This window comes from Bombus affinis, chromosome 7 (genome assembly GCF_024516045.1).
Source record: "Bombus affinis isolate iyBomAffi1 chromosome 7, iyBomAffi1.2, whole genome shotgun sequence".
NCBI lineage: Eukaryota > Metazoa > Arthropoda > Insecta > Hymenoptera > Apidae > Bombus > Bombus affinis.
This window is the reverse complement of record NC_066350.1, coordinates 5884513-5899871: the sequence shown is the minus strand read 5'-3', so window position 1 is coordinate 5899871 and position 15359 is coordinate 5884513. Positions and strand designations below refer to the sequence as shown.

Here is a 15359-nt window from a genome sequence, read left to right as displayed (position 1 = left end):
TGGTCGGAAACATTCTCGATCTTCTCGTCCTGCAACTGGCGAAGCTACCCCGACTTCTACATTAACTCCTTCTCGAAGCCAATCAAAAGATGCTCAACCTAGAAGTCGCGTAAAGTCATTTTGACTTTCAACATTTTCTCGGTAAGATTTACATTATTTTTAATGTTCTCTTCATTATTACTATTATCTTTAATTCTTCCTTGTTCGTATCGTGTTTATGATAAGCTCTTCCTCGACCACCTCTTTTCTTCTTCTTTGCTCCTTCTTCTTCTCACTTGCCCGTATCTTTCTTTTTCTCTTTTCTTAACAATTTTATTAATGTTGTACATTGAAATGCAACATAGTATATAAGTGATGCATTTATGGTGTCCATAATAACAGTGTGATTGTCAAATAAAAAAAGGAATATATTATATTATTCTCAATGAATTGATAAAAGATAGTGTTACTTTTCAACTGCTACTGAGGGCAATAATATCATTTTTATGCAAATTCTCGCAAAACCTATCATAAAAGGAGAATAACTATAAAATATGTGAAGAAATAAAGAGATAATGATTAGTGCTCAGAAATATTTGCGAAAAAAAATATGTTAAAATGGCCGGCTTAGTGAAATAGATCAGCCGATCTTGTTAAATTCTTACTCGTTATGTTATTAAGCCGACTGACAGTTTTAGAAACATGATTTTAGACGAATCTTTTAAGCAAATCTGTTGCAGTTTACTGCAAATGCAAAATAGAGAAAATACATTATATTAGGGTTGCATATACAGACATATATACATGGATGTGTATATATATATACTTTTTCATGACATATGTATGACATCATGTGTACGTATGTTGAGAATGAAACTCGCGGAAGTATATCGTGCATATGAATGAAATATTGAATGTACGTTCGTACGTAACAATTTCATTTTGCGGCACGTATACGTGTATATGTATTTGTACATGTATGTGTATGAATGTGTGAGCGCGGTAGCTATTCTTATACCATAACTTTAAAAGTATTTTAATACGTGCTAAAACGACGGGTAAGATCCACTATTAACAATAATGCATTGCTATTATGTGTGCCAAGCCACAGATCGAAATCGTTAATTATTTGAATTTCATTACATCATTCCTGTAACGGGTATAAATCGTTTTTAATTTAATTGAATCGAAAGCAATTCAAGCAATATTTTATATTTGATACTTTTCTTCGAGATTATTCACTGCCATTATCATTAATCTGTAATCGTTTTTTCTTTTATCCTTTTTTAAATAACATATTTATTGCATTATGTAAGATCAGTGATAATTCTTGATCGTTTAAACTATTTTATTTATACTTTATACGAGACTTTTTTCATGAAAAGACTTATTGAGTATTTCGTGAAGATGGAAATGTTCCAGAGAAAGTATTATACAAAGATTGATCATACTGCACGTCTAATTGTAAGATGTTAGATAAAAAGTAATCTTGAAAATGTGACTCTATAATGTAGTTCGTCGTTATAAGGTCAAAAATTGTTTGTTTTGATACGTACGTCTTGTTTAAATTTTCCACGTATTTACCTCAAAAGATGCTGTAGCGTGCAATATGATCGAATAAAAGGACAGCGTCGTCGAGGCACGATGATAAAACACGTGACTAATTAATTTATCTTCGTGAAGAAACATAAGTAATGCTATCAACTTGTCTCAATCAATCGTGATGACAATAGTTCTTAAAAGTATTTCCATAAGATGTAAAGCGTGAGAGAAAAAAATATAATTGAATTCTTACAAGTCTATTATTAAAACAATGCCGAGTATATATTAGCTCGCAAATAATATTGTATTAACCTGTTAGTAGCCTTCATGGATGGGTGTACGACTTCATTTCAAAAACACTTAACACAAATTAAAATATTCTTAATATCATAATGCTCATTATGAAAAAAACATAGAACATATGCGAAAAGTAAGTTTTAACACTGGAATGTAATTCCACGAAATTATTCCAAATAGATATTACGAATTATATATTCTATACATGTATACATATATATATATATATGCATATAATTATATATGTAAATATATATATATATATATATATAATTTAATATATATTAAAGAATGTATTCTTTATATACATTAAGAACGTTGCACCATGTCAAATGTAACTTCATGCTATTAAAGTTTATTGTTATTAAATATTATCCTTATACAATGAAGTCGCACACCATCTTCAGGGTAACGCGAAGAATCAAATTGGGATAACAACTAAGGAGTAGTGTGGCGGCCTACATGCGTCTTGTGGCATCTAAAATATTCGAGGTCACTGGACAGCATAAGTTTAAGAGAGGATATAAAGAATTATTAGTAACGCGGTTTTCCACGTTTTAGTGAATCTTTACGTCCCGGACGCTCATGGGAAGTATTTTTGTACGTTTACTCTGTACCTACTATTTTACTCTAAAACTATATATTACTGTTATCATTGTGATACTCGCAGCTGCGATCGTATTTGGAAACGTTAATATAAAATTACACCTAATAAGTAAACGCGTATTTGTTTTAAGACGCGTTTACTTGGTACATCAGCATTAATTCTCTTAGAGTTTAACGATTTTAAACTAAAGGCCGTTACGTCGGTTATATGCTAATATTAATTGTTATTATTGTGTTATTTGCTTGATTACTTCATCAAGATTACCATTTATTCGCGATACACTAAATGCGTCTATTCTATAACAAATGCACGTAAACTCTTATTTTAATAACTCCTTATATTGTAAAATGAAATGATTTTTCCGGAAGGCGATATCCATAGAAATTAATCTGTTACTTGGCAAGAGTAAACAAATATTTACGATATTTTTCTTCCTCTTTCAATTCTATACAAATATATACATACTGATATGTGATTTACATTCCTTAACGTTTATATATATACATATGCTACATTTTTCGATTGATACATGAATCGCCGTTAAATCATTAACCGCATAAAGAAATAATATCTATTTATTATAAATGTACATACAACTGTTATTGTAATAAAGAAAAACGTGAGGGAAATGTACGATTATGTTAATGTTACACGTAATATTTCTCTTCTGTTTATTATATTTACTTACAAAAACTTTCTTTGCATTTACAAATTTTTATCCTATCACTTTTACTTTAATATGGTTTGGTTCTATGCTGGCGATCACGTACTTTACCAGTGCCAATTTTCGCCACCAATTTATGGCTAGAATTTTCTTGAATGGGTATAGTTTCAGCTGTCCTCCAAATGTTTATAAGTCCACCTTCACCTACTGTTATCAAAGAACCGCTCTGTAAATGATATTAGACAATATTAATTAAAATGATATGAATTTCATTTTAACTTTATGTATATTAAAATTATACCTTTTCATGTAGCCAACTATCACGTACTATTTGTTTATTCCCTATCATATTGTAACATGTTTCTAATTGATCATTTACAACATTTAAACATCTCAAGTTTTCCCTAAAATGTTTTAATAAGGAATATATGAAAAATATTGTCAGTATGTAAAACTAATTGTTTATGTTCAAGTTTCTAATTAATATTGTTAAGAACATCATTAACTTTGATGTTATACTATCTGACATTATTAAATTTTTTAATTATATAGCAATTTACCCTTTAACACTACTGGCACCTGCAAGAAGAAACGGTTGCCCAAGTGCATTTGAAGCATGAAATCTGACTATGTAATAATCATCTGGATCAGCATTCTGAAAAGAATGATATAAATTATGTAAAGTTTATCATTTTTATAAACATTAATATTAATATAAATTATACATATCCTATTAACCTGAGAAACTACTAAATTACTGCGATCAAATTTAGCATATGGTGTTGCTCCATCATAGTCCCAAAGTTGTAGTGAATTATGTGTTGTGCACCAAAGGTTGTCATCATTTAACCAACCTATCCTATCCTATATTTTTGTTTAAAATAGATCCTAATTTTTTTTGGAGTATAAATACATTTCAGATTTTATAAAGCATATTAACTTACCACTGATGATTCAGTGTTTAAGGAATAAGTTAATGCAGAATCTTCCGATGGCTGTGTAAGGTCAAAGACATTAATCAATCCATCTGTACTACCAGATGCTAAGACGTCCTGCTTACTAGAATGAAATGCCAAGGAGGTTACATCTTCCACATGAGATTCCCAGTATCCACCAAGGAGATTATTTTTGTCACCCAATTTTGAACTAGTATATCGTGCATCCCAAAATAAAATAAATGTATCTCCTCCAATATGTTCAGTACCACCTGCTATAAGCTTTTCATCACAACTGACATCAAAACTACAGAGAGGTTTTGTTTTGCCATCTTCTGTAATATCTAAGAATAAAAGAGAAGTATATTAAATGTACAAACTTAATTGTAAAATTTATCGTTACATACCTTTAAACCTTGCAACAACTTTGCCTTTAGCTCTCAAGTCGCATGCTGTAATTTCTCCATTGTTTGTAGCTGTATATAAAATATTTCTAGAAGTAGGACTAAACCTAATACCAACGATAGGTGTTTGATTATGACTTAATGTGGCAGTTTGGTTTAAGTTTTCCCCAACAGAATATATTACACATGTATGGTTGGATAAGGCTGTACCAATTCTAAATTCTGGGTCACTGTACATAAACATTAATTCATCAGATATTTTGATGATATCTTTTAAACATATATAATTATGAGTCAATTCATGTCAAATCCAAGTCTAATATTAAATATCTAATATCTATGCTTTGAAAATATATTTTCTGTAACTATAAAAATGGTATTTTTAATTTCACATTTAATTGGATGTATTGTAAATTAAGCAAAAATATTAAAATGCTTAAAAAATTAAATATATTTATACTATTAATATTTCATTTACTACAATAAAATACTAATTCCTAAATACAAAGTTTTAAAATTATATATTAAATAAATTACATTTTTAAAAATACTGATTTCTCCATGGAATTGTTAAACAGCACGTTCTAAATGAAATGAAGAAAAAAATTGCATAGCACTACATAATAATAAACATTCACGTAAAAATTTAAAAAATTTTTTAAACATCATATTTTTCTAAAATAGATTTGACGTAAAATGCTCCATGGGGATAAATAAGATTTGCCTTTGAGTTCCACAGATAGCAAGAATATAATTATGATCAAGAGATACTGCTTCTTCAATCGACGAAATTAATTCGCTTTTTCTTTTGATGGTTCGATTGTTATCATGCTTACGTGCACCATGTTCAACACTTAATCTTTTTAATGATTCAACAATTTTAGCCATGCTGCTCGTTTTCGAGATTCTGAGCAGATATCACAAAATTAAGGTTAATATCACGTTCGAATTGTAGCCATACGCCTTCTCAAATATAAAATATCTGCCACTTTGAACTAAATTAGGATTATTAGACTTTTTATTTTTAACTTTCTATTTTGATGTGTAAAATTATCCAACGCGTGTTTTCTTTTTTTTTTATTTTAACTGCGAGTTTTATCAGATTGCGTCGTATAAAGACGCAACTTTTTTTGCCCCAGTAAGAACAAAAACTAACGTAAACCATGAAGTTTGTCTAGCGTTAGTTATAATAACTATACTACTTTATCGATAGGTGGCTCTGTGTTTGTAGCATTGTTTTAAGTGGTCTAATTATCAAATTAAAGAAAGGTATTTGAATTAAGTAAACTTTTGTTCCTTTTTTTACTACATTATTATTTTAAGTATATACATATAAAAATTATATTAAATAGGATCAAGAGATGTTTTTTCATAAAAGTGAGGCGCTAATTCTAATAACCATTCTGGTTGTATCACAGTTATGTCCTTTATATACGTTTTGTTTGTTTGTAAAACTTCATAAAATAGTAACCTTGAAAAAGAAAAAACAAAAATTTAGTATGATATGTACATGCGTTATTATAAAAATATACAAGATGTTACACTAAGGTTGATATACAAACCATTGAGGTTGCTGAAGTGTATATAAACAGCTATTTGGATGTATATACAAATCCTTATTTCCACGTACTGTTTTATATACTCCAGTGTAATGCAAGTACGCCGCTTTCGGGAAAAGTCCAGCAGTTATACATTTTAGAATTTGTTGTAAATTTCCTTGAAGGAAATGAGCTATTATTAGAAAATTTTTATAATTCATACTATATATAAAACAATAAAATTTAGTTTAATTTACCATTAGCCGAAACCAACGGTATATCTAATTTCTTCATCATAGAATGCATTTGTGTTCGAATTTCCGTAACTCTGCGTAAAGCTTTGTTATTAAGAAACTGTTTTTGACACCAACTAAGTGTTCTATTTTTCTCATAAGCAGTATATACATTGAGCAACGTTAATAAGTCTCCCTCCTCAACTTCGAATTTTCTATGCGCTATTCTTGCCTTTATAGCAGCTTGGCCTCCTGCAGGTCTTACAAAAACATTTTGTACTTGAAGCATAGCTAAAATCGTTGATAATTCTTCGGAACATCCCATTTCACCTGCGTACGATAGAAGCTAATTACATAATAAATTATTTAAAATAATTTTCGGTGATTTATATGGAAAATTTATGATTAATTAAGTCTGTTCATTAAACTTTACCTGATACTATAAGAGATTTTGCCAAAACAGGCTCCAATGGCATTTCTGCCATTGTTACGCCCAATGGTGTCGTTAATTCTCCATTACTGTCAATTGCTCCTAATGCATAAAGTAATTCCAGCCCAGTAAGAAGATTTTTACTTGGTGGAGCAGAAGGAAAATTAAATCTTAATACATTATCAATTCCTAAAGCTTTCAATTGTATGATCGCCGGTGCTAAATCCGAGCGTTGCATTTCTGGTGGCGTTGCCTCAAATAGTTCTGAGTATGCTTCCTTTGTGTACAATCTAGATTTTGGATGAAACTTTGAAAAATATGAAAATATAAACCAACAAATAAATTTTTATTAAATTTTTAAACAATTTGAGCATTTACACCTATTGTATACCTATATGCTTTTCCTGTTCGGACACGACCCGCTCGACCAGCACGTTGATTCGCGGATGCTTTGGACACAGGAACAATTACGAGAGAATTTGTCTGAGTTTCAGCCTCATACCATGGAATTTTTACAAAGCCACAATCAATAACTAGATAAAAATTTCAATATCTTTTTTAACTGAATTTTTTTTATATAAGGTCTTATATATATGTTTAAATAATAACAATAAAAAATAGGAATATTTTATTTAAAATATAACTAACAAAATTAATGTTTTATTAAGTTCATACCATAAACAATATTTGGAATAGTGATAGATGTTTCTGCAATGTTTGTGGCTACGATAACTTTACGAGTGTCTTTGGCAGCCCTCCAAAATACTTTCAGTTGTTCTGAGTTCGGAAGAGATCCATACATAGCTAGAGGTAAAAGTTTCTCTGAAAAAGAACAATACGAAGGCACTGATAAGATCTATCTTAAACTTCGAACAGTTATATAACAGGACAATGACGACGAGGGTATCATTCCGTATTCTACTCACGCTTGCCTTCCTTTATGAGCTTTGCATGCTCTGATAAAAGAGAAACTGCTTGGTCTACTTCGTCCAAACCCGTAAGAAACGCTAGAATATCACCAGGTTCTTCATTTTCGTGAATTTTTAAAGCAGTATCTATGACACTGGTCACGTAATTAGCTACTGGCTCTAAAATAAAATACAAAAATGAGAACATATTCATGACATAGTTATAAGACGTCGCATAGGTAATATATGTATTACAAAAACTCGAAACGGAAATAAAAAACATATTTAAAAAATTGGAACATTAGGAAACAAGTAAAAAATCATTGTAGAAAATAAGAAAAAGATATTGGTGATTAATAATTGTAAACCAATTGCTTTATTTATCAATTGACCTAACATATTATTTATAGAATGATGTGATGTATTTATATATGTATATAAATAGATATACCTATAATGTAGAAAATATCCACTGGATAAAGTCTACCTTCGACGGTAAGTATAATTGCAGTATCTTTTGCGGAATCCTTCGTTGTATTTGTATTGAAAAAATCTCGAAGCTGTTCTGCATCGACCGTAGCGGAACAAACGACAATTCGTAAACTTTTTCGTTTCTAAAAGAAAACAAATTTTTTATAATAATTAGTATATCTTTTACTTAGACTTAAATTAAATTAAATATTTATGAATTTATAATATTCAATTACCCGGATTATTTTTTTCAGAAGTCCCATAATAATATCCGTAAGAAGGGTCCTTTCATGTACTTCATCCACCACGATTACAGAATAACTTGTCAACAAAGGATCGCTCATTAATTCACGAAGCAGAATTCCCTCTGTCATATACTATCAATAATATAATTTTATATAATTACTGGATTCATTTAACTTTTATTATTTTTTAGTTTTCTGATAATTAAAATTCTCTATTATTTTAATTTATTATTTTCTTTGCTGTTACAATTAACGTCTAAAATAATACCTTGATCTTTGTCGTTTCATCCGTATAATTATCGAAACGTATAGAATAACCAACTTCGGTGCCTAAAATACAATTGCGTTCATCAGCAACACGATTAGATAAAGATGTAGCCGCAACTCTTCTTGGTTCCGTGATGCCAATCATTTTCCCATCTGTACACCATCCTGCTTCAAGAAGATACTGTAATCATTTTAGAAAATAAAGCTTCTTATGTATGCAATTCATAAAAATAAATATATGTACATTTGTAATTAATTTAATATTATAATAATATACGTTTATTACATTAAGAAAATATACTAAACATTTCATGGTTTAGGAATACCGAAATCTTATTGACTTTTTATCAAAATTTTATTGCTCCTAATAATTTTTATAAAACAAATATCAACTATTAATAATAAATACAAAAGAAATAGTAAGAGATAAAATAAACGCTTATTGATACTAGAAACGTTCTAAGATAATAATGATAATAATAATAAAATGATGAACGATATGAGTAATACGAATAATGATAAAATGCATAATAAAGAAATATGTAATGAATGCCGAAAAAATCCAATATTACATTTATATTCTTGAAAATACTAATACGGTTTTATTTTATCTAATAATGTAATTTTCCTCATATTTGAGAGGAACTACCAAATAGATACGAAATACATTTTGCGAAAACTATAAAAAGTAAATAGCCTCAATATAAATAAACTATTGTTCTGAATTTATTTTAGACAAAAGGTTTTGTAATAGACATTGATGTGTTATTATGTAATATTCGGTAGTTATAAAGATTACCTAACATAAAAATCAATTGATACTCTTATCGCAGAATGACCAAGGCTAAGTAAAGTAACATCATATGTCAGATAAATAAAAATTATATTTCACATAAACTTGATTAGTATACTGTTGAATGCACTGATCGTTTTTCAAGTTCAACGTGAAGTTCTATTCTCTGAAATCTATTACCAGCTTTAATCTTGCATTAGCGCACATCAGTAACGGCGGAATATTACACGTATTACGTCTTTGTGGTTTAATGTCATATTTATATCGGATTTTATTGAAAGCTTGTTATAACGGTTTACTTCGACTTCGGCAAACTTACAAGTACTCTAATTAGGTAACTCACGACACTGGATCACACTAGAAATACGGATAAAGGCAAGAAGTTGTTAATTATTACAAATAAAAAGTACAAAATTATATACTTTGATGCACTTGGTGTTAATAATTATCATGTATCAACATATATTACTTAACTCGTATATTTAATATAAATACATATTTATGTTATGCATATAATACAATTTTATTGCATATATACAATATTATTGCATATAATAATGACAGTCAAAATATGCATTAATTTGAAGTTCAGGTATAAAAAACATACTAAAAACATTTTATGAGGTTTGACATTTTATGAAAATTTACGCTAAAGTCCATCATTATTTTTCAATAGTATATGTAAGTTATTGTTTATTATCGTATAAGTAGATATTAACATTATCCTCAAGTATTTCAATAATATCGAACATCACAGCAATACCACCAAAATTAATAATCTATGACAATTAATCAATATATTTTAATAACCATATTCTACAAATATGAAATTAAGACATATAATATAAATGCTTAACTAGGAAGACAAATGTATTATTAAATATTTAGCGATGTAAATCAGTATTAATTATTACTAATAATTATGTTTATCCAAAAAAGCAACATATGAACTAATACATATTATGATCTACAAATAATTTAGAAAAATTACTGTTCAAAATTTTGTTTATAATAGAACATTAACATATCATATATTTTATAAAGCTAATTCGTAATAAAGTATTATTAGCTTATCATTTAAGGGTTTATACACATTTTTTCATATATCAGTCTGCTGTGTATATAAAATACATGCAGAAAAATAGAAAATACAAAAAATTTTATCAACATATTGCTTTCGTAGACAAATTTGCAAATTTCAGTGTACAATAGTCATCTTAGTCATTATATCACCAGTAACAAATAGTAGAAAACAATGCTTTCCAAGATTTACACTGTCATCCTTGAGTATAGACATCAGATGAAGATATCTCTTCATCAATCAGTGATGGTACATCTTGCATGTATGTATAGGCCCGTAAATAATGAAATTCAGTTACATAAACAAGTAATAATACAACAACATATAAAGACCACTTTACAAGTCTAATATACTCCCGCATACGATCAAAAAATATTGCCAAAAGCAAGTAATCCATGACAGCATGAAAATTCAAAAATTTCCAACAGAGGGTTATTATTGTAAAAGATAAACTTCTAAATATAGCTGTTTGTCTAGCATAAAAATGTTCTCTACTAATCGGTGTTGTTCTATATTCAGTCTCAAGAAGATCTTGATATAAATATATATATCGATTCCAGGCGGCACTGCTGAGGAACAAATGGACGGCTATAAGTAATATGTTACGAAGTGCTGCATTTGAAGTTTTCAAAGTTACATTTCCAGGTTCCAAAACTGAAGATACAGGAAGTTGTGGCAGCTTATCGTAACCTCCACGTCTACTTGAGTTACGAACAAGAAATTGATATAAGCCAATAATAAAAGCAACGCATCCAAAAGCATCACAAATACCATCAATAATATAACCAGATGAGCCAATGTCTGATCGTTCACCATTAATATTTGCTCTTTTTCTAGCAACATGTCCATCCAAATCATCCAACCATGTTCTTGCTTGAAACAGTATTACACCTAAACGTCTATAAGACAACGAATCACTGGAAACACATTTACCAGCCAGCACTGCTATTAATACATGGAAACAACTGATTGTGTTTGGTGTCACCCATATCCAAGAACTGCTTATATGCAATAGATCATCCATGATAGCTGCGAGAGGACTCAAGAGAAAATGATTTGGATGATCAAGCATTAATCCTTTTATAGTCACAGTACACAATGGATTAAAATCACAAGGTATGATTGAAACATATTGTGTACCATTTGATACAGGTCTTATATCATAATTTTGTGTTCTAGAATACAATAGAAGATCCATTCCAAGGAAGTATAATGTCATTAATATCAAAATTGCTAGGAATGACCTGCTTACTACAGTTGTTGAACCAAACATTTTGTATATAAATTTGGCACGTTTGTATAAATTGGTAAATATATTGTTATATCTTTATAACATGTTCCTTATGTTATATCATCACTTTCTTTCTTTATAATAGATTCAAATATATTAGAGATATGTAGTTAATGTAAATGCACACTGCTATTAAATATTAGCAATAAATTCATTGCTCAGTAATTTTATTATAGATACTTCTTTAATATAACACGAATAAAAAAACACGTCCGTTTATTATTTTGAAGCAATAATATTATTGTGATATTCACTTTTTCAATATAATGAATTGTGTATGGCAAATAAAAAATAGTCTTTCAACTTTTAAACTCATCACGTGACTAATTTGATTACGATGATTTTTGTACCACACTTTTTTGCAGGATTACGAGTACAGTGAAATTATCATTATAATTAACAGTACTTTGCTCCGTTGTTAGTAATGTTGCAATATTCATGGACGACGTATTCATGGGACACGGATCAGTGTGCCGTGACTACACATGGCTAGATGAAATCTGCAGATTCCGAATATACTATTTTGATCGATTAACTGATACTATGCCGGTATATTTTTTTAGAAAACGTTTGGTATTGGAAAACGTTTCAAATACCTTATTTAATACATTATCGCTTTATTTATCAAAATAGCATGAATTTCTTCTATGATAATAATATTTCAATCGCACTGTTGTCAGATAATTTCTTTTTTTAATTGTTCGATAACAAAATAGATAACTATAAAAGTTGTTATTCCATGATATTTCTTTTTACGACACATTATTATTCACTAAGTTATTAGGTATAACTATTATGAAAATTACCGTTCCCGAAAAATTTTACTAACACACATTACAATTTGAAAAGATGATGATGTACTGTCGAATTTGTTTGACCACAACAGAATGGCGATGCAACAAGATCTTTATCTGTGCGCGTGCGCGAGTTTATATATTACTTCAAATTTCTATTATATATATATATATATATATATATATATATATAATATATAAATAACATTATTATGATATTTGTACATATATCATGTAGATGAAATCCTAAATAAGTAAATCTAATATACAGGGTGTTACTGAACAGATGGTACAAACCAAAAGAAGATAAATGCATGAAAAGTAAAGTCAAAAATGTATAGAATAAAATTTTGTCATATAACGCACTGTTTTCGAGAAAATTGAATTAAAAAATTTGTCAAATATGCTTAAACTTAACTAATCATGAACTAAATATGCGTAAACGATACATTTTAAAATAAAATTTTTGTTTCAAGCCTCGTTTTCAAGAAAATAGAGTTTGCATATGTTTAGTTAAGAGCTATCTTGGTACACGCGCATAATAAATTTTCAAATTTATTTTTCTCGGAAAAAAAAGAATGTAATTCTTATGAAAGGATTTTATTACATGTGTTTGACTTGTTTTTTCATGTAGATTCATTTCCTTTCGGTTTGTACTACCAGTTCAATAACACTCTGTATATACAGAATGACCGATTTTAATTTATATACGCAAATTACTCATACAACAATATATCAATTGTATAAAAAAATAGTTTAGATAAGAAGTGGGGATTTCGAGGGGGCCATAAGCTGGTGTAAGTAGTTCTTTTGAAGACGACGCACAAACAAGGCAACGTAAACACAAGAATACCGCTTCGCGTCTTTTCTTGTCTTTCATACATTATATTTGACAAATTAAAGTTAAGATATCTGTTAAACTAATGGTTTCTCGATATAAATAGGTTAATATAGTATATAAGTAATGTGTAGGTAATATGGTATATAGGTATATGGTATATAAGTAATACAAAAACGTGTCATCTTCGTACGAATTTTATATGTCCGTATACAGAGAAAAACTATGTATTTACGTCAGATGGTGTACGAGTAATTTACGTTTATAGATTCAAAACGAGTCATCTTATGTATATGAAAAACAATTAATTAAGTTATTTGGAAAATCATGTATATTCATACTCTCAATCAAAAAAATCAAAACTCCCACTCAAAAATATTATATAACTACTTTAAATGTCACATAAAATTTAAAAAATAAGCAAGAAAAATTTAATTATGAAATATTAAGAATATCCCAATTTTTATAAGTGCATGTTTGAAATATGTATAACTCCGTAAAAGATTATATAAGTGGCAACAACAAATATGTTATATATATGTATATGTTACATTATATTTTATAGCATAAATTTATGTAGAATTATATTACTACATGCAATAAAATCCATATCATCACAATATTATTTATTTAAATTTCACCTCACTATATTATAAAATAATTCTTTTAAAATAAAGGCATACCTGAGGTAACTGCGTACTCTTTCCACATCCAGTTTCACCGATTAAGACTAATGTTTGATATTTTTCCAGTAAATATATAATATGACTTCTATACTTAAATGTAGGCAATCGTTGACGTTGCATATTAAGTGCAAGTGAATGATGCGCATTGTATACAAATTGTGTGGACGAATGGGCTTCTGTATCTGGTTTATCCTCTTGCCACATACTATCACCTGTAATTAAAAAAATTATCAGATGAATATAAAATTTTTCTCGATATAATATATATAAACATATGCAAATAAGGCTCATATATGTACAAAATTCATAAGTTCAATAGGTTATGTTATACAATTGTTATACATATATGTAAGAATAAGTTTTACAACATATGATAATGTCAGCATATAATACTACTTTTAAATCAGTTATAATTAAAAAGAATACAATATTGGAAAATAAAAATAAAGAAAGAGGAAATATTGTCCTTTTATATGTTTGTACGAATATGTTCCAAAACAATTGTACTTACCAGGTTTAGAAAAAGTCGGTTTTGTATTCATTTTATATAATTATGTAAACAATATAACGAGATAAAATTAGTTGTCACGTATATCATCAGATTATAAACTCTTATATTTACATAATAATCACACAATTCAAATAAACACAACTATTTTACCGCCCGATATATATATAAGTAAATACACATAATGTGTTATTGGTACGTTGACAGACGGAAGAAATGTGGACCTAATTGGTTATTTCCGATAGACTCAACACAATCATAAAGATAAACATGCGTATTGGTTGAAAGTGTCACATACAAATAAAGCAATATAGCACGCATGACGATGAGCGATATAATGCAGTACTTCTCTTGCCTCTATGCCATTCGAATTGATAACGACACTTACGAACAATGCAGTACATATATATTTCTCACACCTGTCATATTCCTTTAAATGAGTTTTCGTATAGATGACATTGTATATGATTTGAAAATATTTAAATAATTCTAAGTATAAGAATATTTATAATTATTATATTTTATATTATTCAGCTATATAAACAGCAGAAAAAAATCCACTTGGTAGGAAATATTTTTTATTATTTTTAATTGAATTGAACGAATCAGAAATTTCAATTTCATACCCTCACACATACATATATTTCAGCAAATTATTTAATTTTATTTCAATTCTAAACTGGACGAACAATATATAAAAAAAAAAATTAAAGACCTAATTAGGAAAACATGAATATAATATTTCAATTGATATAATAAACATTTACATTTGGAAATTATACATAGTTCCTTTAGATTTAAAATCAATAGCGATATATGACATTATATATACATGTATATAGAAATAT

General features: G+C 28.4%; 3 protein-coding genes across 4 annotated transcripts; all 3 read right to left on the bottom strand.

The window, feature by feature from the left end:
* Positions 1 to 3082: 3082 nt before the first annotated feature.
* LOC126918764 (WD repeat-containing protein 89) lies at positions 3083 to 5564 on the bottom strand. 2 transcript variants are annotated; one of them, XM_050727149.1, is made up of 7 exons: positions 5153 to 5564; positions 4432 to 4658; positions 4034 to 4368; positions 3828 to 3953; positions 3650 to 3753; positions 3391 to 3493; positions 3083 to 3315 (listed from the first exon to the last, which is right to left on the bottom strand). In XM_050727149.1, the coding sequence occupies exons 1-7, from the start codon at positions 5314 to 5316 to the stop codon at positions 3160 to 3162; spliced, it is 1215 nt and encodes a 404-aa protein (XP_050583106.1). In that variant the 5' UTR covers positions 5317 to 5564; the 3' UTR covers positions 3083 to 3159. The 2 variants fall into 2 exon arrangements, with proteins under 2 accessions (XP_050583106.1, XP_050583107.1); XM_050727150.1 differs by having other exon boundaries at positions 3650 to 3744; positions 5153 to 5562.
* On the bottom strand, positions 5418 to 14929 carry LOC126918741 (probable ATP-dependent RNA helicase DHX35). The gene is made up of 12 exons (XM_050727076.1): positions 14515 to 14929; positions 14001 to 14215; positions 8522 to 8701; positions 8245 to 8385; positions 7989 to 8151; positions 7556 to 7717; positions 7305 to 7451; positions 7021 to 7162; positions 6633 to 6919; positions 6224 to 6529; positions 5991 to 6144; positions 5418 to 5899 (listed from the first exon to the last, which is right to left on the bottom strand). Exons 1-12 carry the CDS (start codon positions 14543 to 14545, stop codon positions 5773 to 5775), a joined length of 2055 nt encoding a protein of 684 aa, XP_050583033.1. The 5' UTR covers positions 14546 to 14929; the 3' UTR covers positions 5418 to 5772.
* On the bottom strand, positions 9225 to 13647 carry LOC126918767 (ceramide phosphoethanolamine synthase). Its single transcript, XM_050727155.1, has one exon. It carries the CDS (start codon positions 11665 to 11667, stop codon positions 10591 to 10593), a length of 1077 nt encoding a protein of 358 aa, XP_050583112.1. The 5' UTR covers positions 11668 to 13647; the 3' UTR covers positions 9225 to 10590.
* Positions 14930 to 15359: the final 430 nt, after the last annotated feature.